General features: G+C 41.0%; 2 protein-coding genes across 2 annotated transcripts; both read right to left on the reverse strand.

The window, feature by feature from the left end:
• Positions 1–10,625: 10,625 nt before the first annotated feature.
• On the reverse strand, positions 10,626–17,497 carry elovl8a (ELOVL fatty acid elongase 8a). Its single transcript, XM_076078613.1, has 8 exons — positions 17,492–17,497; positions 14,392–14,458; positions 14,092–14,279; positions 12,981–13,061; positions 12,793–12,849; positions 12,501–12,615; positions 12,221–12,348; positions 10,626–10,796 (listed from the first exon to the last, which is right to left on the reverse strand). The coding sequence occupies exons 1-8, from the start codon at positions 17,495–17,497 to the stop codon at positions 10,626–10,628; spliced, it is 813 nt and encodes a 270-aa protein (XP_075934728.1).
• A 1,661-nt stretch (positions 17,498–19,158) lies between these two features.
• selenop2 (selenoprotein P2) lies at positions 19,159–22,885 on the reverse strand. The gene is given in 7 exon segments (XM_076078625.1): positions 19,159–19,428; positions 19,573–19,598; positions 19,856–19,968; positions 20,946–21,158; positions 21,817–22,049; positions 22,052–22,073; positions 22,851–22,885. Coding segments are annotated over 7 exon segments (912 nt in total).
• Positions 22,886–23,718: the final 833 nt, after the last annotated feature.

The following is a 23,718-nucleotide window of genomic DNA, read 5'->3' on the forward strand; positions in this document are numbered from 1 at the left end:
GCACTTTGTCGGAATTGAAAGCCCGAAGTGCTCAGGTCATGTAGTCATCTTAATGGACGATTCCCAGCCGCTCGTGCGTTGCAGCGACATTATCCTCTAATTCTGTTCACGGTGTTTCTAAACCGTGAAAAGCCAACATGGCCTTGGAGCCTCATAGATACATAAAACGTCTTATTGGCCAACATCCTATAAAAGACACCCACTCTCTCTCTCTCTCTCTCTCTCTCTCTCTCTCTCTCTCTTTTTTACTGTCTCTTTCTCACTCTCACACGAGAGGTCAGTGTGCTGAAGTGCAGCAATGCAGTTAGAAAAAAAAAAACCCCACTTCTCTACACATTTAACATGCCATCCCCACTTTTTACAGCCGGGTGAATTGTGTTCTGCAATGTGACATTGGGCTGAGGTTGACCTCTTGTACTTGGACCTTCCAGAATATTCTCCATCATGCAGCCTTTCCCACATAATATTCCAGCTCTTCTGTGAACTTGTGATGCACATTTCTTCTACTTTAAGCTGCTGCATTGGTCTGGTGTTTTTCCCTTTCTCTCGTATCTGGTTGTAAATGAATCAACTTCCATAAAGACGAACATCAGCACGGTGGGATGTAACCAAGTTTGTTAAACTCAAGCACTCAAGTACAGACTTGAGGAGTTTTGGGGAATCACACGATAAACATTTGTCAGTTACCGTTTAACGCTTGTGTGTTTGTACGTGATTCATTCATTAACTGAGCAATATGAAAAGAAGTACTTCAAGTTATGCATATCATTTATTGGTCATGAAAATATATCCAGCAGTAGCGTAATAATGATGGATTCACCTCAGAAATGACACATGGCTACCTTTTACACAAGCAGCTTGTGCAAATAAGCCGACTGCAAACACATAAAGCATCAATTTAATAGATGCATAATATTGTTTCCTATTTTTAATGGGCTGTGTTTAGCTTCTTATTTTCCTTTTCTCTGATGTTTTTTACTTTCTGAAATTGACTGTTAAAGCAGCTAACAGCTGGCTGCACCCACACCATTATATCATATTCATGTCTGCCATTGTTTGATGTCAGAGAGAGTTTGTAGCTTTTAAGTTTTGAAACGTATTGTCATGGCTTCACAAATATACATCGCTGAGATGTGGCTGAGAACTGCAGCTTAGAGGCAAATTGGTTAGTTTAAAAAAAAGAGCAAATGTCCAGATCAACAGAGGAAAAACTCCACGATGTACTGTATATCATCACACACTGTACCCTATCTGTCATATTTCGAAGCATTAATACTTTTCAGAGAGCGCAACTGATTGTCGATTGGCAGAGATTGCTGGTCTTCCAGTAAGACGATCACCACCTGGACGTTACTCCCTTTTCTTTCACCACCACGCCACAGAGTGTCACATACACTGTTATACCGTACTGTATATGCAGCATGCATAGAGTAAGACTATATCTTTACACCAAACGTAATGATGCAACCAGTTGAGGGACTCCATTCTCCTGAAAACCGGCATTTGACTGGAATTGGTCCGGAGTCAATAAAAAAATAACAATCATCCCGTCTCTCAGATTATTTATTTTGTCTCAAGGTCGAACCAAATGCAACCATTCACGGCGGAATGATTGGTGGGCAAAGTGCAGTCGTTGAAGTTTATTGTCGATGCTGTAAACTTGTGGTTACACTTTAATAGCAGGCTGTAATTGAAACTTTTGTGTGAAATCCCACATGACAATAAGTAACCAGGATTGCTGGCCATTGCCTAATAACCCAATCACGTCTCGATGAAGTCATGCTTCACTCTCGCCTCCCTCAGATACACATCTTTTGATGTATATGTGAAGACGGGGAGAAATGAATACGACCGAGCCGCGCCGACGATTACTGCGGAAGAAAATAAAATATAAAAGCGAGGCAGGAAAAAAAACAAGAATACAAACAAATGAACAAGGAGTTAATGAAGAACAAAAGAGGGGGGGAAGGGGAGAGGAAGAAAAGATTCTAAAGAAAGATACATATAGATAGATTCCTTTTATCTACAGCTATAGAGAGGGGATTTGCGATGGAGGAATTAAAGGCGGGGAGGCCTTGATATGCAAATGAAGCTGCTGCTAATCAAAGCAATAAGATTAGCCTTCCAAATTGAGATGAAGAAAGGCTCCATTATCTGGGCCGAGTGTCATGTTTAATAACGCGGAACGGCATGGTAATTCACTAGTGACGCAACTGTAGCCCATGTGGGTGTGTTTATGTGTGTGTGTGTGTGTGAAAGAAAGAAAGAGAGTGAAAGAGAACAAAATTATATATAGAGAATTAAACATGTGAGAGACAAATTGTGACCTTGTCTGTGTGTGTGAGCGTGGTGTCACTGAGCATGAATGTGTGTGTAGATAGTGGAAGAGAGGGCGCAAAAAGCTGGTTCCCATGGGAAAGAAGTGTGTGTGTGTGTGTGTGTGTGCGCGCGTGCTCGGCTTTGATGCGAAAGTTTTTTGCCATGCAAGAGGGATGAACACTTAGGAAATGGTGTGGAAAAATGTGGCTTTAGACAGACTCCTGTTTGCTCACACGGACTGTGCAGCCTCACCTGGTTTGATCAGGTGTATTGTAATTCCACGAATAAATCACTAAGAGAGAGAGAGAGAGAGAGAGAGAGAGAGAGAGAGAGAGAGAGAGAGAGAGAGAGAGAGAGAGAGAGAGAGAGAGAGAGAGAGATATATTCAACTAGTGGAGTTGAATAAATAAATAGGCTGCGCTGTGCTAACACGTTCGTCACGACTTTTTAAGCTGCTGATATGTCCATATGTTTAAAGCTTGTTCCGCTGCTTAAGGGCAGGCCCCCCCCCCTCCCCCCTCCACGGGAATAGGGTAAAAAAAAATGCAACTAATAGATACCACCTCAAAACTCCCCCAGTGGTTTTCTTAAACTAAGACAAAGCTTGCTTGTTTTACAAGTTTTCTGAAATTGTATGTCTAGATATGCATTGGATAAAGTCAGGTTCTTGTTTCATTAAGTCTATGAATATGACATAAATCAGGCTATGAATGATATATAAACAAACCCCTCCGTAAAAACCTTCAGAATATATGTATGAACATGAAACGTTACCAGTTGATTACTGACATTAAGTCAAGTTTTCTTAAATTTTATGTTAAAATATGCAAATGATGCATTCTCTCACGCTAACTTTGGGTACATTTAAATATACAGACGCTAATACAAATTCAAATAAATAGTAAACCAGATTTTGTCAAATACACACCTGAATGTGTATTTTGTATATTTTCCCTCCCCTTGTAAGAAGATGTGTTTTTGAAGTAAAAATAACATTATATAATAAAAGATACTATTATATTATAGTACTATAATACTATTGTTAAAGGTGCATGAATGTGAAAGAACGTTTCACATTGTTAGGTTGTGCTAATAATACATACTGTTGGCTGGTTTGATCTGTAACAATATGTCACATTTCATAAAATAATTATGTTTTGTATATAAAATGTGTATCTGCTCAGTACAGTAACTATATGTGAAATGTACTCCTTCCTTCTCAAAATGAGTGGTGTCGAAGTATGTAGCATTAAATTGAAAATACTTCCAAGTGATACTTGAGTCAGTACAGTACTAAATGTAGCTACTTTGCCTTTGGATCTCTCTGATAACAGACGTGTGCGATGATCCAAAAGACTGAAAACTTAAGGAACAAGTAGAAACATTGTCTTTGCAGCGAAGCGGTTTATGGTAAATATGAGACGTGAAAAAAAAAAAGCACTGGTGTGCAAGAGAGCCTACCAATTGTTTATGGTTATTATACCAGTCGATCACAACTAATTTGACCATGACTGTTGATGGTTGAAAAATGCCGCGCATAGCACCTTTAACTTTGAAGAGGCTGACAGGGAGAGCTGCCTCAGTAACCCGGGCAGTGAGCCAACACAACCATTAAGCACCGAGACAGAAATAGGCCACGGTAGCCGCCAACAGTAAGCATTCTGTTGTTGTTATCTTTACTGTTCCTCAATCCATCCTGACAGCCTCACCATCCTTTGGGGGAAGGAAGCGGCAGTCACTGGTGATTATAAAGCCCCCCGCCACCCCCACCTCATCCAGAGAGCCAAATTATGCCTACATTAATATTTCATATTACACGGGACTCACAGAGAAACCACATGTGTACCCAGCCCTTTGTCTTCGTGTCAGATGAAATGTGCTCGGCAATCATCAGAGGGTGAAGAGGGGGCGAGAGGAGGGGCGATTGGCAGGAGGGGAGGAGGAGGAGGAGGAGGAGGAGGAGGAGGAGTTGAAGGGAGATGAGAGGGAAGGATGGAAGGAAGGAGGCAAGGGAGGAGAAGGAGGAGTGAAGCTGAGAAAAGTGATAAGAGATCAGCAAAGGAGATGAAAGGCAAGTAGAGCAAAGGAAAAAGTACAGGGCTCAAGAAATACCTTGGTGCTTTAAACAATGTGAAGAGGTGAAGGCGTACGCCGGGCTGAACAGAGGACAAAGAGCTTCCTAATACATTTGAGAGCAAGCCAGTGAACAGAATATGTAATATTTTTTTGTTGGCTTTTAGCTATTAGCTTATTATTATATATCATCAAGAGAGCTCGTCAGGAGAGCAGGTGGCCTGGCTTTCTATAGCTCCACTGTCGAAGGTAACAATGCGTTAATTCCAATGTCTCCATTTCTATTTCTAAACGTGTATATACAGGCGACTCAACGCATTAATACGTCAACTTTTAAGTTGTAAAATGACATTCAGCTAAGCTAGCTGTTTCCCCCGCCGATGTTTATTCTAAGCTAAACACTTATCGTTGTATTGCCACTGAACCACTGGGCGACACTCTGCAAGGTGAAACCAATGCCACGGCCTTAAACCTGCATTCTTTCTAATGGCCAACAGGGGGTGACTACTACAAAATGAAGTTTATTTGAATATAAGCCAATGACAAAATTCTTACTTGATATATTACCTCAGTAAAAGTGTTCCTAATGACTTTATGGTCTCAAACGTTAGTTTCGAGTCTTTTCAAGACAAGATGATGTTAATTTACAAAATGATGTCCCATTTACAGTAAACCGGTAACAATAAAGCCGGGTATGCTTTAAAGCACGGCTACCTTGTGATTGAAAGGGCCGCTGCCACGGCGACTTGACACCACATAGTGATAATTTTCGGCTTGCCAAAATTAGCATCCCAATGAATATTACAACATGATTTATGGAAGCATTTTGCTAGCCAAGCTAGCAGGGGCAACTGTGGCTCAGTGGTAGAGCAGGGTCGTCCTTCAAGCAGAGGATCGGCGGTCCGATCCCCGGCTCCACTAGTCCGTGTCCATGTGTCCTTGGGCAAGACACTCAACCCCAGATTGCTGCCATCAGTGTATGAATGTGTGTGAATGGGTGAATGATGACATGTGGTTTCAAAGCGCTTTGAGTGGTCGTAAGACGAGAAAAGCGCTATACAAGTACAGTCCATTTATCCCCCTATTCATGGTTGTTGAGAGTGTCTTTGGGGTCTCTCTTTTTTGCATTTCTTTGTAGTTGTTTTGAGTCTCTTTATATCTTTTTGTAGTCGTTTTGTGTTGTTTTGTGTTGTTTTGTGGTTGTTTTGCCCCTTTTCATTGTCGTTGTGGTCTCTTCGTGTCTCCTTCCAGTTGTTTTGCATCGTTTTGTAGGCGTTTTGGTTCTTTGTGATCATTTTGAGTCCCTTTGTGGTTGTCTCTTTGAGTGAAATTTTGTAGGTGATGGCCACGGGGGGTCCTGACATTTTGGGCCCCTAGGCCTGTGCCCGTTCGGCCCGTTTAGTAATCCATCCAAGTCAGCAAGTACCTCAAGTACCAGTGAGAGATTTGTGATATTTCTGTGAATTTTCATGGCACAGAAGACTGCTCACAACTCCTAAAAACGCCTAAATATCCTCTTTTTAGCTTTTGGTAGCTGAAAAAAGGACTGAGAATCATAAATCATTTTATCCTTCGCTAAAAGGAAGCAATTTATTTTAGTCTGGACCAAAGTGGTTGACCAACACACCGACCGGCATTGCCACCCCTGGAGCCACACCGCCAGCTTGGCTAAAATGTAACAGCCTTATCAGGAATTCATTTTGGCTAACAGGGCAAATTTACAGAATCGGGTTCATGCAAATATAAATAAAATGAAGTAATACCCTGTGGACCTGAGCCCCACTGAAGCACATCTCTGTCTATCTCTGTCTGAGACTGTCTGACCCACAGCAAACAATAAAAAGCCATAAATCATGCCTGTCAAGACAAATGGCACATCCCCCATATAACTTTGATAACACAGATACAGGTGGCACTGGGTTCATCCCATTGTCAATAAATGGGGACGATGTCACCAACAGATGGGGCTTCTCTTAATGAAAACAAAGAAACACATATGCACAGACACAATGTGACGACTGAGTGACTGATGTTTTCAAACAAATGCGATTTATACTTGAGGTAATAAAATGGAGACGTGGAAGGAGTCTGTGTTGGCCCCTACTTGGAGTTTCACGCTTGACATGTAGGCACTTGACAGGGAGCTACTTGCTGGTTGGTTGGCTGATTAACACTAGCTTGCCTGCTGGTTGAGTGCGCTCCATCACGATAAGATTGCCGCAGTCTCTTGTTAACCCTCATTGTATGAAACAACCCAGTGGCTCACCTTCAAGCACACTCAGCAGCCTCTTATTCCCAAACCTCTCTCACTATCAACAATTATGGCTGTGTGTTTCAGTGTGCGCTGGTGTGTATCTCTGTCCCTCTCACTAGCCAGGAAGTTTAGCAGCAGCAGCGCTTCAATATCCTCTCTCTCTAACCTGATTATTAATTACAGTGTGCCTCTCGCTGACCACAGCCTAAACACCGACTCACACTGTTACCAAGGAGACAGACAAAAAGTCATTCACAAACAAGAACTCAGGAAACAGATTCAAGCCCGTTCATCACACGAGAAATCTATTCGTGTATGCATCAATTGTTGCACTCAAAGTGTTTTGATTAACGCGCTTGCCGATCAGACGTTATTCACGTCATATGTAAGTGAAAAGCGCCAATATTTCGGTGAAACATGTGACTATCTTGGCACTAAACACTCAAAATGAAACCCATCATTTGGTTGCAGAATCATAAGTTGATCAAAGTGACTGCATGCCAGAGAGTCAGTCATGCCTGAGCTGTACGGCACTCAGCAGTAATCAACCTGGAGCTGTGCCCTAAGTGAGGCCGAGGGACATCACTCTTTAAATGGGCTTCTGGCAATCAGCTGCCTGTCTGTGTGTGTGTGTGTGTGTGTGTGTCTGTGTATGTGTATGTGTGTGTGCGTGTGTGCTTCTACACACTTGTGTTGAAATGGAGAGCAGATTAAGTACTTGCCAGCGGCAAAATAAGGCTTATAATGCTACACAAGTGTGTTATTTTAGTACTGGCCATACACTGATGTATTGCACTCAGTGACACACACAGACAGTGACTCTGCAAAACGTTTACAGAGTAGCTTCTCATCTGCCAAACAAAAAAATCTGTAACAATAAATTCAAACATGTTAAAGTTATCCTGTGGAGTTTTCTTGTACCACAGTTAGTGCATTGTGTGTGTATCCTTGAGGCCTAATGCTGCGTTCACAGGAAACGCGGCACGAATTATTCGCGTGAGTAGATTACATACAAAGTCTATCCACAGACGCGATGAGGCTGGAGTGACGTGAATGGCGCGAGTTGAGATTTTTCAACTTCGGCGAAAAAAATCGCCTGACGCTGCGCCGCGATAGCCTATCAGCATTGAGATGCTCCTCCTGTCGTCACTGATGACCTGCCACAAATACTGTAGCCATCTGTGTTCACCCAGAGCTCTACGATACCTCATATTAGTAGAGACCGGACCAAACTATGTGTATATGTACAAACAATGAATAGACGCTGCTGTATTTACGCCTAGATGACGTTATTTTGAGTGTTGATGGAGCTGCTACAATGTTAGCATAGCACAGCACCGATCGATCCGAGCTCCTTTGAGAAAACAAGTATTTTAAAAGTTATTTGCTTGTTGTCTTGCGGAGAAAACTAACAAAACATGAATTCAAACATTTTACAAATCGGCATCATTACGTAGTTATCTCGGCATCCCTTTTTCTCCGTTTATTGCAGTTAAATCACAGCGAAATCCGTTTATTTTGTGTTCATACAGCTGTAGTAAACCAGCCGACGTGTGGCTTGCAAGATACAGTGAATACACCTCGATAAAATCCACGGAGCTCCTCTGATGATGTTATTAACCCAGACAAGACGGCGTTTAGTTTCCCGGGATATCTGGGACTTCCACAACAAGTACTAAGCAGAAATAGAGGTTATTTTTTCCATGGTTGATGGCGGAAATAAATGGCATAAGTTAATAATGGCTTCCAGGGCTATAAGCCACGCCCCCTCTCCGCCGCGTCCGCGTATTCAAATGGTCCCCGGCGAGTAACACAGTGCGAATGACGAGATTAAACGCAGCATAAGGAATGTGTTGAACCGCCTTCCTCATGTTAAAGGAGCTGTACTTTTGCTTTAGTTGGCACTGTTTAGCGCTGTTAGCATCGTTAGCTATGAGCCGCCGGCTCTCAGTCGCCATATTGAGAGCCTTTGAGAATCGAAAGGCTCTTGATCGCATATCTTATACCTTTTAAACCTGCATGGTTTAAATCCATGTTCGCTAGCTTGTGGTCTAAAATAATGTGTGGGAAGCAAACAAAACTGAGGCCTCAGTCATACAGGCATTGCTCCATAGCACTACTGGCGGTCAAAACCTTCTATGTTGGAGGTCATGAGTTGGGCCATATTCAGATCAACCATAGCAATGAACACAGATGACCACTATTGTCACCGTGGTATTATAAACAACTGTGCAGTGTTTTAGCTTCTGACAAACCTTCACAGTCCCTAATGTTGACCTTCTGTCCACCTAAAAGCTCCTTGTGCAGCTTTGAAACAGTCTCACAGTTCCTCAACATTGGACAACTAAGAAATCAGTTGTTACAATGACTCACACAAAGATGGCTTCTGAACTTGCTCCAAACCTGCATGTTCGACAAGTCGTCTTTGTCCAGACTTAAGCTTGTCTGATTGTAGGAAGGAGGGAAAATGCTTCAACAAACCATAATATTTGTTCACTGGTCTTAGTTCTGTGCTTCTCATGCCGGACTGTGCATAATTGTGTGTCGCTTTGATGCAAATTGCAGTCCTGTTACAGAATACCTATTTTATGCTCACAAAGGATTTTATTTTTTCACGTCATGTGAGATGTTTTGAATTGTCATAACAGGAAAAGCACAAGTGTCACATTTCTAATTGTGGCCCCATTGAGTTTCTAAAGAGTCATATTATGAGCAACGTGCAGAACTTTTAAAGTGAAGCACATTAATGACATGCTGTCAATGTTCGTGTTATTAGCTACACCTGTACTTATTCTGCTGTAACATTTCCAAATGTCCACTGTGAAAAAGATCCGCGTAGCCTTTTCAGGAGTCAACGAGTCTGTGATTTAATTCTGCGGTCAGTTTTGAATGCACTATTGTCCTGACTGACATGTAACTCTACCTTCCACTCTGTCATAGTGTTTTTAATTTTGCTAAGTGATAAAATATCCTTTTTTTGAGAGCACTAGTCTGGCTTTTGTTGTGTTTGTAAGTTGATTTTAAAAAACTCACATGTAAAGGGTTGATTCCCTGAAATGTGTCAAGTTGCCCCATTGTGCTGATTGGTTTAAAATGACTCCTCTGAGTGGCTTGATTTTGTCATTCCAGAGTGCTTTTTGATGGTGTTCTGTTGAGTTTGGAGGACAGCACAGTCGAAACTGCTGGAGCTAGAAAAGTATAGATATGTAGATAGTGAACAGATTGGGAATAAGTGATGGTGGAAGGGGACATGCAATACAAGGGAAGCAGAATTCATTCCAGCCCACAAGGGGGAGTGGAGGAGATCACTGCCTTGCAATTATCCTTCTACATCATGACAGATGGAACCAGGGGGGTTGTGGGTTGCTAAGAGGGATTAAATAGAAGCTGGGGAGGGGGACCCTGATCTAAAAAAAGGGGGGGGAGGGAGGGAATAGATGGATACAGAGCTAATGGCAGCCAACAGTTGATTGGCTGTGACTGCCATCCAATGGGTGTAAGAGAAGAATGAAGCGACTCAACGTCTCATCCATTAGCAGCTGGGGGAGTGATGAAACAGGGGTTAATGTGTGCTGAGTGTGTTTTGTGGTCTTGGTGCTGGATGAATGAACAGAAGCAATGCATGACTGTGGTAAATGGAAGAGCCTCATAAGTAATAAACATGTTTGTGTGTGAGTGTTTAAGGCACATATATCATTCATAACACATCAAAATTGTTTTCATGTTGATGTATTTTGTACATGTAATAAATCGAGCTGCCATAGCTTCATTGACATGAAGTCATTCACATAAGTATTGTGAAAGGGCCTTGAGTGGTCAGAAAGACTAGAAAAGCACTAATCAGGTACAGTCCATTTACCATAACAAACAAGCAGAATTAGCTGCCCCCTCTGTCATCACTCCTTTTCCCCTTTCTGTACTTCCTGTTTCAAATTTGTGTAATCTCTTCTCTCTCATATAGTCCCCTCTGTCTCCCTTCCTATGTCTTCTTGGTGTTCTTCTTGTCGAGGTAGCTGTGGTAGTAGAAGTTACTGAAGAGAGCAATGAGGCTGAGAGAGTAGGCAAGCACAACCATGTTCATGGAGTCAGGGAAGTGACAGTCAGCAAACAGGTTGTAGGTGGTGTGGATGGTTAATATGAAAAACTGGATCTGGGTGGGAGACAGACAGACAGACAGGAGAGATATGAGAGAATGAGACAATACCAGTACCACTTTGAGTGACCAGAAACTGAGGAAGACGTTAAGGAAATACAAAGCGATTGACAACAACCTAAAAACCAGGTTAAACAACATATATATACTGACACAGGCGTATCTACAAGGTGCCAATTTGAGTCACTCGCAAGGGCCCTATCCGTGTTAAACACATTGTTGGAGGGTTCGCTATCTTTATGAGCCCCCCCCATCCCACCGGTCCCAGTGCAACCGCCCTGCTGCTGTCTGTATTTACGACCCTAGTGTTCAGGTACGTGTCCAAAAAACGTGTCTACTGTAAGCTGGTTCCAAAGCTCGAAGTACTCAACTTTGACGAGCCTAACACGAGGCCTCCTGCTTGATTTGTCTTTCTTCTGATTGGCTGTTGGCATAACTAGACAGATTAACTAACTACTGCACCATCTGTTTTATAGCGTTGATGAAGACACAATGCATCCTGTACTTTATGTTTTTCTTTCTATATGGCTGCACCATATCCATATGACAAAAATACCAAATAAAATAAAAAAATATTCAGTTCATTGAATAATTTTCTTATAGTTTATTTATAGTTTTTTTTTTATAAATGATGTTGAATAATTTTGTTGTAGATTGATAATAAAAAAATATGATGGAGATGGGTTTACCTTTTTGAGGTATATATATGGCACAATTTTAAATGTCTGTGAGGTCTTATAAGACCTCACAGACATTTAAAATTGTGCCTGTATATTTGTCATATGGATATGCAATGATGGTTGCTGGGTAATTTGCATGTTAGCGCTGACCGAGACGATCCTGATAGCTTTCTCTTTTTCCACTCTACATTCCTAACATGAAAAGATATATATATATATATATATATATATATATATATATATATATATATATATATATATATATATATATATATATATATATATATATATATATATATATATATATATATATATATATATATATATATATATATATATATATATATATAGCGAGAGGAAGAGACTTGCCGATGTACTACAACACTGGAAACAGCTTCATTTCACATACAGGATGCTAAAAGGGATACATTTAATTTGAAGATGCCTAATTGCCTTCATGCTACAGGTTTTACTACAGGTTGTTTAGCAAGCACCCAAAATGATCAGACTAAATAATGCAAAAACATGAACAGAGAAAATTACCCAAAGAGGTACTGAGATACGTTTTACCACATTAACATATTAAAGTGTCTCACTTATGGAGACAACGATCGGAATGTGATAATTGAACAATTTTGAAATAGCAGAGGCGAAGTGAATGTAGGAATTAATGTCAGTAAAGTACACTTACACACACACACACACACACATGCACTAACACACTCAGAGGCAGATACTGACCAGCTGCAGGGAGGTGAGGTAGCGCTTCCACCAGAGGTATTTGGACACGCTCGGTCCCAAAGCTGCCAGGCCGTAGTACAGATACATGACTACATGGACCAGGGAGTTGATCAGACCAATCAGGAAAGCTATGGACAGATACACAGGATGACTATTACATTTTAAGCCCGGGAGCATGTGTGTCTAAAAGTGTGTGCTGTAAATAGACATCATTTGCACAACTTATTCCGTTCTCATGACATTTCTGTGAGACTGGGCCGGTGGGTTGACGTGCACTCACACTGGCCCCCAGCCACATATTTCACCCCAGCCCACCAGTTGAAGATCATGGTGGCGTGATGGTAAACGTGGAGGAAGGTCAGCTGACTGTTCTTCTTCCTCAGGATGAAAAATATCTAAACCTCACAAACACACACAAAGGCAGGCATTCTGTCAGATCTTGCATGCAGGTGTTTTAAATGCGTTAAGCACTGTAGGTGCAGACGTACACGTGCAGGTTAGCATGTTGAAAAAGAAGATCTGTCACTTTATTCAGGAGGTGCTGTTTATATTTTCACTAATTTCATACTCACAGTGTCACTGAGCTCTATCACTTTGGAGAAGTAGAACCACCAGCACACGCTGGCCATCTGCCCAACCAGGAGGAAAATATGTTGTCTTTTAGGATACACATTGTGAGGTGCTTTTACAGATGATTTATCCAGAGTGGAGCTTTATCTATAAATTGTTGCATAAAGGAGGGTTTAGTAAAAACTCTTACCCTCATGGCCAGTGGGCTGTCACTGTAGTCGACCGGCTGGCACAGCAGACTGTATCTGGCCAACCAGGAAGAGGCTGTAAACTGGGAAGACAAAAGCTGCTTTTTTATCTCTGCTTTCTCTAAATCATCCCATTTTGTCACACACAAATTGCCTGTTGTGAGTAAAGGGAAATCACTTCCTGTTTCACTGACGACTCGGAGGACAGGGCTCATGAATACTTCCTCTGAGATCTTTATCTGTCTGACTTCACAGCTATGAAGGACTTTTGTCCTTTTAAACATTCAATAATAATAGTTTTTTGGGGGCAGCACAAACAAGCTGTGAAAACAACAATGACAATAAAGAATCGCCTTGCATGTATATTGTTAAAAAGTTGCTGATTTACACATCCAGCAGGTATGGTGCAATATTAACATTAATTTGCAGTTGTCCATATAATGACTGGACGTAGTTCATTTTTGGCCATCACCATTTTGGATATTGGCAGTTGCCATCTTGGTTTTTGGCCAATCACCATCTAAGTATTATTGAAACCAAATAAATGGACCATAATTTACTAAATGAACATCATGCTGTAATGAAGAAGACTTGAAACTAGAGATTGAGACCATAAACTCATGTTTACAATGTTTACTGAGGTAATAAATCAAGAGAGAAGAATAATAATTTTCTCATAGACTTCTATACAATCTGACTTCTTTTTGCAGCCAGAGGAGTCGCCCCCTGCTGGCCAGTAGAGAGAATGCGAGCTCTGAAACGTTGAGGTGAACTGCAGAGTCAAGTGATTATTCTCAGTGGGTTCCCTCTGAACAACCCTCTTCACATCACACATATTCATTTGATCCATTGCTATTCAAAAATATTAATAAGAGTAGCTTTAATGAAAAATGAAGAGACTGGAGAATATATATCTTATTGCACCTGTTTTTGTTCCCTATCTTACAGCTTCTCCAACTACAAGCTTGGATGATTTTGGTATTAGGAGAATCCAGTTCTTTACATTCTGCATGCCAACAGCTGTTAGGAGGTTGCTGACATGCAAACATTAGAAAACCCGACCCACCCACCCCATTTACGTACAACCCTTACAAATGCTACCACACACAGTACCTCATAGAACATGTACGCCGACAGGCAGACCATGGCAAAGTTGTAAACTATCAGGACGGGTTTAAGATTGACAGGCTGCCTCTTCTCCATCAGCTTTGGCCCCACCCATATGATGACCAGGTAGCACAGGAAGATGAAGCTGATTGGCACAGGAGAGTAGACCAGCAGCCAACTGTCTGTCCTCTTGTCTAGACAGAGAGACGGCGAAAGAGAAGCATAGATCGAGCACAGACTGTGTCAATGTCTGACATAACAATATATCACTGAAATATTGATGAAGTGGAAAAATAAAAAACTTGCCTCCATTTCTTAAAATCCCTTGGTAGAATAATTGTAATTTCTGCCACACGGTGAGAGCTGGAACCCCCTGACATGGATACACATGAGCAGGAGAACATTTCATTAGCTAATAGTACTGAACTGAACTACAACACTGTGTTGAAAATTACATTTGGTAATCTCTCTCCAGGCCAGATGTTGGACGTTTATTCACACATGTTCACACATGTTCACACATGTTCACACATGTGTGGAATAGAATTTGTAAAAAAAATTGTATTGAATTTATTCTACTTTGAATGCTATTTCTTATATCAACTGATGCTATTATTGTACATATTGATTGCATTTGAATGATATTTTACATGTTATTTCTAATATTCTAGTCTTAAAGGGGACATGTGCTCATTTTTAGGTTGTATTCTGGGTCTACTGTAACATGTTTACATGCTCTAATTATCAAAAAAGACATTATTTTTCTCATACTTTCTGTCTGAAACGCTCCGTTTTAGCGCCTGTCTCTTTAGGCCACCCTCCAGAAAAAGCCCAATTTGCTTTGATTGGCTTGCGAGAAAGAATTTGGTGCACCTTTGCAAAGGTAGTTCTCAAGGCGTGGATGGAAATACTCAGATTGTAGGGCGGGCCGTATATTCTAATGAAGCCTCATGGGGCAAAGGAATGGGAGACAAATATGAATGGCTTGTTGAATTACATGTTTTCTGATCAGCAATAACTGACTGGGTTTTCTTATGTCACAGTTTGTGCGTTGGTATGCACTCTGGTTATCCAAAAGTACTGAAAAAGTTAGTATTTTGTATTAGGTCCCCTTTAATGTTGTATTCTGCAAAGGTGCCCTCAAAGACGGATTTGCAAAATAAAGTTGTGCTGTACTCTCACAAGGCTTCGGTTCTGCAAACTTCATCAGAGCTAGTAAGAAGATGAGTGCAAAGAAAGTCATCTGGGGGAATAAATTACAACAATTTGTAATGTGTTAAAAGTCTACACTGCACTGAGTATGAGCAATAGTATTATTGCTCATACTCGTATTATTGCTCATAGTAAGTATTATTTCTAAACAACAAACTTTGTAAGCTCATCCTCCATCATCCTTCTTTGAAAGGTCTTACAAAAAGAATAGCACCCCTCTGCAAATTTCATTAAACCACTCAGAGATGATCTGGATTACAAGGCAAGGATTATGTTCACTAATCCAAACGTATCTCTTGATAATGGATAATAACTAATAATCCCCTTGATGAATGGCTGCCTAATGTGGATGACAGGGTGATGAACTGCCATGTACGATTAACCTACGACAGTGCTGCCATCTAGTGTTTGCAGATGAAAGCTCTGCACGCAGCAGGTCGGTTACTTCCTCTCCTTCATCTTCTTTACTCTACACCCGGGGCCAAAAGTTTTGAGAATGACACATATATTAATTTTTACAAAGTCTGCTGCCTCAGTTTTTATGACGGCAATTTTGCATATACTCCAGAGTGTTATGAAGAGTGATCAGATGAATTGCTTGTAAGATTGCACCTAAATCAGCCATTTATCGGATCATCAAAGAACTTCAAGGAGAGAGGTTCAATTGTTGTGAAGAAGGCTTCAGGGCGCCCGACAAGTCCAGCAAGCGCCAGGACCAAACATCAGGGACAGGCTGATATTCTGCAAAAGGTACAGGGATTGGACTGCTGAGGGGTAAAGTCATTTTCTCTGATGAATCCCCTTTCCGATTGTTTGGGGCATCCGAAAATAAGCTTGTCCGGAGAAGAAAAGGTGAGCGCTTCCATCAGTCCTGTGTCATGCCAACAGTAAAGCCTCCTGAGACCACTCATGTGTGGGGTTGCTTCTCTCAGCCAAGGGAGTGAGCTCACTCACAATGTTGCCTAAGAACACAGCCCTGAATAAAGAATGGTACCAAAACATCCTCCGAGAGCAACTTCTTGTCAACACTGCAAATACTGACTCTTTGCATAAACTTAATGTAATTGTCAATAAAAGCCTTTGACACTAATGAAATGCTTGTACTTATACTTCAGTATACAATAGGAATATCGGACAAAAAGATCTAAAAACACTGAAGCAGCAAACTTTGTGAAAACCAATACTTGTGTGATTCTCAAAACATTTGGCCACGGGTGTGTATACAGGTCTACACATGAAGAGTCTCCAACACAGACTTTGGTATTGTCTCTGGGAATTACACGGGTATTAATGACCAGTTTTAAATTGTAAAATGACTGTGTTTTGAATGCTATTTTGGAATTATTTTGACTAAATGCTCTCATATGTTTTTTTGACTGCTGTGTTTCTTTTTTAAGTTTTAAAGGAGCAGTGTGTAGATTCACTCCATATATGAAAGGCTCATTCTAAGGGAACGAAAACACAACCATTCTTATTTCCAGGTGATTGTACTATGAATACCATATTAATACCATATTCCATTTCTGTTTATAGATCCTCCCTAAATCCTACACACTGGTCTTTTACGTATAAATGTCTTCTTTTGTCATTTTCGCTACTCCTAATTTAGCAAGTGGGAACCTTTATCCAAACCTCAAGGCCGGAACACGCTTCGTTGTTTCATCTGTTCTCTTTCAAAAGGAAAGATAATCAGGTGAACAAGTCCACTCGCTCCCCACAATTTATCCACCAATTTGTGGGCCATATCTAAAGTACCCAGTCTTTTAAAAGGCGAAGCATCAAAAGTTATATTCCATCGTCAACCACTGACTGGGAGTGAAAGCATTGATTAATGTGTTGGGGGAAGCAGTCGGCCGTGTGGACAGGGATAAGTAGTTTAGCGTTTACAGAGGAACATCCCCCACATAGCCAGGCTGCCACAACCTGCTCAGCTTTATCCAGTAGGTTTAAGACCTACAGCGTTGATTCATCTAAAGGAAATATTTTCAAGACAACACACATACACATGGTTGGGAATTGTAATCTGCAATACTTTTACAGTTGCTCTTATATAAAGCATAAAGATATATGAGACAAAATAGAAGTAAAAGACTGTCAAATAATAATAAAGGATATAACAACAATTGAACGTTTAGTTGTATTACTAGATTGTTAAGAACTGCAAGAATCGACACATATTTGTCCTTGGCCTTACCTTCATTGTGATAGTTTTCAAATGTTTATCCTCAGCTCCTCTGTCAAAGCATGCTGCATCTCAGCCATGTGTTAAGCAGCACTGAGGTAATCCACCTGCTCTGCGTGTGTGTGTGTGTGTGTGTGTGTTTGTGTACGTGTGTGTGTCCAGCATGACATATGGCAGTTTATTCTCGTATAGCGGGTCAGGTGCCTTCCATACAGCTATAACCCTGTTCCAGTATATATATACTATAAATACGTATATATATATATATATATATATATATATATGTATATATATATATATATACTGTCTGTATATATACGTATATATATATATATGTTTATATGTATATATATAATTTGTTTGGTTTCAAATTATCTAATTGTTTTGTTATTCATTTTCAATGCATCCAGGTGAGATCCAGTTTTTTTTTTTCTTATAGTAGATAAAGTGAGCACAGTTTACTATTTCTTAAAGGAATAGTTTGATATTTTGGAAAATATGCTCCTATACTTATATAACAACAGTTGGATCGGAAGACAAAGTGTGAAGCTGGAGCCAGCTTAGCTCAGCATAAAGACTGGAGACGCACGGGAAACAGCTCGCCTAGTCCTATCAGCCCTTTTCCACACATTCCTTGCTGGTTCGTCAAAAGTTGCCATATGTCTCATTCCTTTGAGTTCCAGACATTTGTAAGTGTATCTGATCTGCTACATACATATAATGTCTCTGCTGCAATACATCATATCAGGTAACCACGCATTGTCAGCGTTGTGGCCCTATACCCCTGTTACCCCGCACACAGCCGCCATGACAGTTTGAGGACAACATAACCTCACATCTCCTGTTACATGGAGTGTAGGGGCACCGCACAATTCACAGAATGAGAAAGGACACCGAGAAACATGTCATGAATGTCTTTTCCTTTTAATGGAGAACAACAATCTAGAGGTTAATTCTACATTCAGGTATATAATCAGAAGTGGCAAAGTTTCAAATCCACAGCAAATGTGCAAAATTGATTTAACGGAGTAACGTACGGTATGTCGATCCAGTAATACTGCATATAACACAAGTACAAGTGAACAATACTTTGCCTGCTGGTGTGATTTATAACCTCTAATGATTCAATTGTATACTAATCTAATTTATTGTGACACTTCCCAAAATGCTTGCACAGGTTAAAATGAATAAAGGAACAGCACTAAAAACGTATTTGTATATAGTGATGTAGCGCAGCATATCACTTCTAGATAATGCAGGAGACAGGATTGACAAAAGCAAGAAACAGAACCCAGAAAAGCAAAATGTTTGGACAGTAATCTGACTGAGGTTTTGCTCGCTAGCAGCGTACAACATCCTCTGACTCTGTCTGGGTGACAATAACCATCAGCACACCCCAATCTCTCCACACACGCACATCCATCCACAGCCTCCTGCAGGCAGGTTTCACACCGTAGACTTCATTAATGAGAGAGGACCGGGAAGCACCGGCTACGTTACCCACACAGAGGACTGAGGGGTGGAGGTGCTCGCAAAGAAACCCCCAATCTGATTACTGCTCAAAGAGATTCCGTGAACTGCTGTTTGCCTGTATGTTCTGCCGTCGAAGTAAAAACCTCCCGCCAAAAGCAAAAGCAGTACGTAAGAGGGAAAGAGCAAGTAAAAACACTCCTGGCATCTTAATTATCCACTTTCATCCTACTAGGATGACTGTGGTTGCCAGGCTGCTGCTGCTGCTGCTGCTGCTGCTGATGCTGAGGATGGTGGTGGTGGTGAATGAGAGGATGAAGAGTTGTATTCTGACTTGCATCATGCTGATGAGGATGATGATGATGATGGCTGTGGTGACGAGTCGCTATAGGAGCAGTCCCTCCCCCCTCTGGATCGTCCGTGTCCGGTATCGTAGTTGTCTGGCTGACATTAAAGTGCGTTGTCGCGTTCGTTATGGCCTGTGAATGATCAAACTCATGTTCATTCATTCATGAAATTAGATTATATTTTTGTATTTTAAAGCATGTGTTTGGCCACTAGGGGGCAGCAGAACAAGCTAAAACCATTTTATCGTCAAGTTGCTATTATAATTACCTATTTACATCCAGCAGACATGACGCAACGTTATCTTTAATTTGGAGTTATGCTTCTGACCTCTTTCACATTACGCATAGTAATTCTTTCCATCATGAATACAAAAATAGGAGTGCAGCTTTAACAGAAAATGGGGTATGTATGAGCGAGTTCTAAACACTGAAAATCACTTGTGAGTCAATGAGTGTTACAATTCAAAGCATTTTGTGTGTATGGAAGCATTTGTGTGTGTGTGTGTGTGTGTGTGTGTGTGTGTGTGTGTGTGTGTGTGTGTGTGTGTGTTGTGGTTACTCACAGTGCAATTGCAGATGTTTTTGTGATAAGTGGCTCTGATTGCGGCCTCTACGTAGACCTGATGCAGGAAACTGAAAGGCAGCACGATGTGGAAGGTGAGCAGACCACACCTGGAGAAACAGAGAGAGAATCCAAACGTTGATGGGAATCACTGCAATTTAATTGGTTGCTTCCTTATTTTCACACGTGATGAACAAATGATTTTGTCTCTGAAATTCATTTTTAATACCAAGACAGGAATGTTCAAAGCACATTTGAATACACAGTTTTACTTTTTAAATATTTTAAAAACAAGAGTGAACTCTACACTATAATCCAGAAATTGGTGATTGTAAATATGTATTATTAAAGCAGGGCAGGGCAGGGCAGAGATCAGGCCGCAACCCTCCCGGTCAGAAAAACAAAGCCAGCGCCTCAAACCTGTATTCTTTCTAACGGCTATCAGGGGGCGCCTCCTCTGGTTGTATAGAAGTCTATGAGAAAATGACTCTACTTCTCTCTTGATTTATTACCTCAGTAAACATTGTAAACATGAGTTTATGGTCTCAATCTCTAGTTTCAAGTCTTCTTCAACACAGCATGATGCTCATTTAGTAAATTATGGTCCATTTAGAGTCAAACAGACCATAAAGCAGAGTATGCTTTAGGGCGGGGCTACCTTGTGATTGACAGGTGGCTACCACGGCGTTGTCTGGGAGTTGTCCGTGTTTTTGTCTTTGAACTTCAACCCTTTCACAGTGTGTTTCCAGTTCATGAAAGTTAATTGTAACATTTTGGTCGCCTCCAAATTTCTACTTCAGCGTTTGTTTGAACTTAGCTCCACTCTCTCACGTCACTTCTGGTTACAAAAAACAAGATGGCAACAGCCAAAGATTGCCAAACTTGAGGCTTCAAAACAGCAGCTCACAAGCCAACGGGTGCCGTCACGGCGACTACGTCCAGTTCATATATACAGTTTGTAATTTATATAGTATATTTGATCTCATCAGAGAGCTAAAAACCTACTGGGGTTGTGACATAAATAAAGAGAGCACATAATACTGAAAAAAATGTTTTATTTGATCCACGTGTCTTGAAGAGGCCTCACCTATCATAGACCAGGAAGTCGTCTTTGTCACCGTCCAGGGCCTCCCACACGTCATTCTGATCGGGGGCCTGCTGGTAGACAGGGACACCAAGGGGCGCTCTCCTCTTCAGCTCCCAGTACATGGCTCTGGAGTGGGCCTCTCGCTCATTCACTACCATGAAAGACACATCTGTCAGGTCGCTGCGGTTCAGCTTGTCACGCAGGCCTCCAATTCTGCAGAAAGAGAGAGAGAAAGAGAGAGAGAGCTAAAGTGTTAAAGCAAGAAAAAAGGCTGAAGAAGTGAACTGACTGTTTGCTCATCATATTGCAGCAGACTCGCTCAATAACGCTTCTGGAAAAGCAGCAGAAAGGTGCCTCTAACTTATGACTTGTTAACTTTGTTTAATAAACTAAACCTCCACAATGCCGAGGAGGGATTGTAATCATCTGTAAATTCTTATCTCATATTCATGGACTACTTTATTGCCTTTGTACAAGCCCTGTAGAGAAACAAGTCAAGTATTAAATGCATTATGAAGAAACAATATCCTGTAAAACTATTTGATTTTGCTGCAAAATGTTTACACAAATGAAGATGTTTAGGACCTCCTGTTTCTAAAGCATCTAAAGAGGAATTGGCCTTCTTTGTATAATCCCTAGACATGCAAATAGTTCTTTTATCAGGGAATGTGTACACTTGGTAGAAGGGTGTAGTATGGGCTGAGGAAGAACTTATTCAATTTTGGGGCAAATTAGCCTAGTTACATTTTTTCAAAATGTCTTCTGGGAAAAAGGACTACAGGCCAAATTTGACCTTCAAAGATGTTTAAATAATAATCTTCCTCATTTAAAATGACAATGTAGATACTTGTCTGTGAGTCGGTTTTCTTACTTGGAGGCCTGAGTGAGACAGAACTGTCAGCTGGCCTTCAGCAGCGCCACCACGACCACATTTCCCAGAAGCTCTTGCATGGGTGCGCGTCCATTTATCGTCCAGTTGGGGGCGAGCTTGCAGATCCTGGAGGCGTCATTGTCCCCCTCCACTATCAGGCTGACATGCGAGGCCCTCAGCAGACACAGCAGGGCCACGTACAGCCACAGCAACGAGAGACAGCTCATTGTCCCTCACCCTGGCTGGCTGGACCGAATCTACCAGACGAGAGAGACGTGCAAAAATAGTTTGACCAACAGGCACTTTGTCACACAGGTGAGACGTGTAGCCCTTTAAAAGCCAATTAAACTATAATCTAAATAAAACCAGGAAAGCAGTCGGTAGACTACAGTGCAGGGCAGCACGTACACGTAAAAGCGGATTCAATCTCTGGCAGCTTTCCCCCTTGCCCTGAGCCAAACGTCCAGGCAGTCTGATCCCCAAATAATTGAAAGAGTAAACCCCCATTGTCTCTCTCATCGCATGTGGAGATAATTGGCAAAAATAGTTTATTATGGGGTAAACAGCCAGAACGCACAGAAGAATGTCGGGGGGCAAATGGGCCAGACAGAGAAGACAAAGAGAGGATGGGACAGAGATATCTACAGCCACAGTGGCATCCAAACTGTCAATAAACCTTTTTTAGTTGTTGATTCAAAATCACTTTTAAGTGAAGTTATAAAATTGAAAGTTTGATCTCAATCAGCAGTTCGGTGTCTGGAAAATAACACAACAGCTCCAGTTTTACCAACATGAAGGAGCAGTCTTTCTGTGTTCAGATTATTTTTAGTGAAGAACAGTGCATCAAACAAACCCTGAAATTGATGAACTATTTTGAAAACTAAGTGTCGTTTTAGAAAAGAACAAATGACTTCTCTAATGCAGAAACTTCAAATCAAATACGATTGGTTGGCATATTTCATAATATACCTCTTGAAATAAAAGACTGACAGTTATTCACTCATTTGAGCCCTAAAGAGAAATGCTGTCCCTACTTACCTCTGTCCGCTCTCTGTCCTGTGACCCACATACACACAGACGGTAAAGCCCTGTTATTTATAAAGCTGGTGGGGTTGACTAAGCACTTCCCCCAAATCAAACAGACGGGGGGGAGAGAGAGACAGAGACAGAGACCCAGTATCTGTACTCTATCACGTCCTTTGTATGTCATCTGGAACACACCAAATCAAACACGTGTAGTCGCAGACAAAATATGGTAAAAACGTTGGTATGGACAGCATGTTATTTTGAAATTTCTGTGCAAATTGAGCTACAAAGGTGAGTTATATATATACTATGTTCAATACGGACAGGCCTTTTTTCCCCCTTCTTGTCATACAAGCTGGAAAAGCATAGGTGACACAAATAACGGTACAGGTGCAATGTATGAGATTGGGAGCATTTCGATTGCCTCAACATGGCGACGGCTGAGCCGGGGGCTCGCAAACATTGTGCAAACATTGGCAAAAGTGCAGTCAAACAATACCGACTGTTTCATAACCAGTTAAAAGTTCCTTCTTTTCAATTTACAATTGTCTTTTTTGTTGCGATCTTGCAATTGTTATCTCACCACCAACTGCAATTTATTCTTATTTCTATGGAACTATGAGCATCTCTTCCCATTTTCTGTTTATATTTTAGGGCATTGTATGCCTTTACTTTATAGAGTAAACATTATATAGATGAATAAATAAGGTGAGTAAGAATTGAAATTGAAAAGAGGATTCGATGTGGCTTGTCGTGGTCAGCGCCTTTAACTCCAGAGCATCCACAGCTCCACCATTTCCATCATGCATTGCATTGTTGGACAATTGTGTCAATTAACAGTTAAAAATAATTGTATATATTATTTCTTTTGTTATG

This window comes from Anarhichas minor, unplaced genomic scaffold (assembly GCF_050575085.1).
Source record: "Anarhichas minor isolate MPS153535 unplaced genomic scaffold, ASM5057508v1 ptg000006l, whole genome shotgun sequence".
Lineage (NCBI taxonomy): Eukaryota > Metazoa > Chordata > Actinopteri > Perciformes > Anarhichadidae > Anarhichas > Anarhichas minor.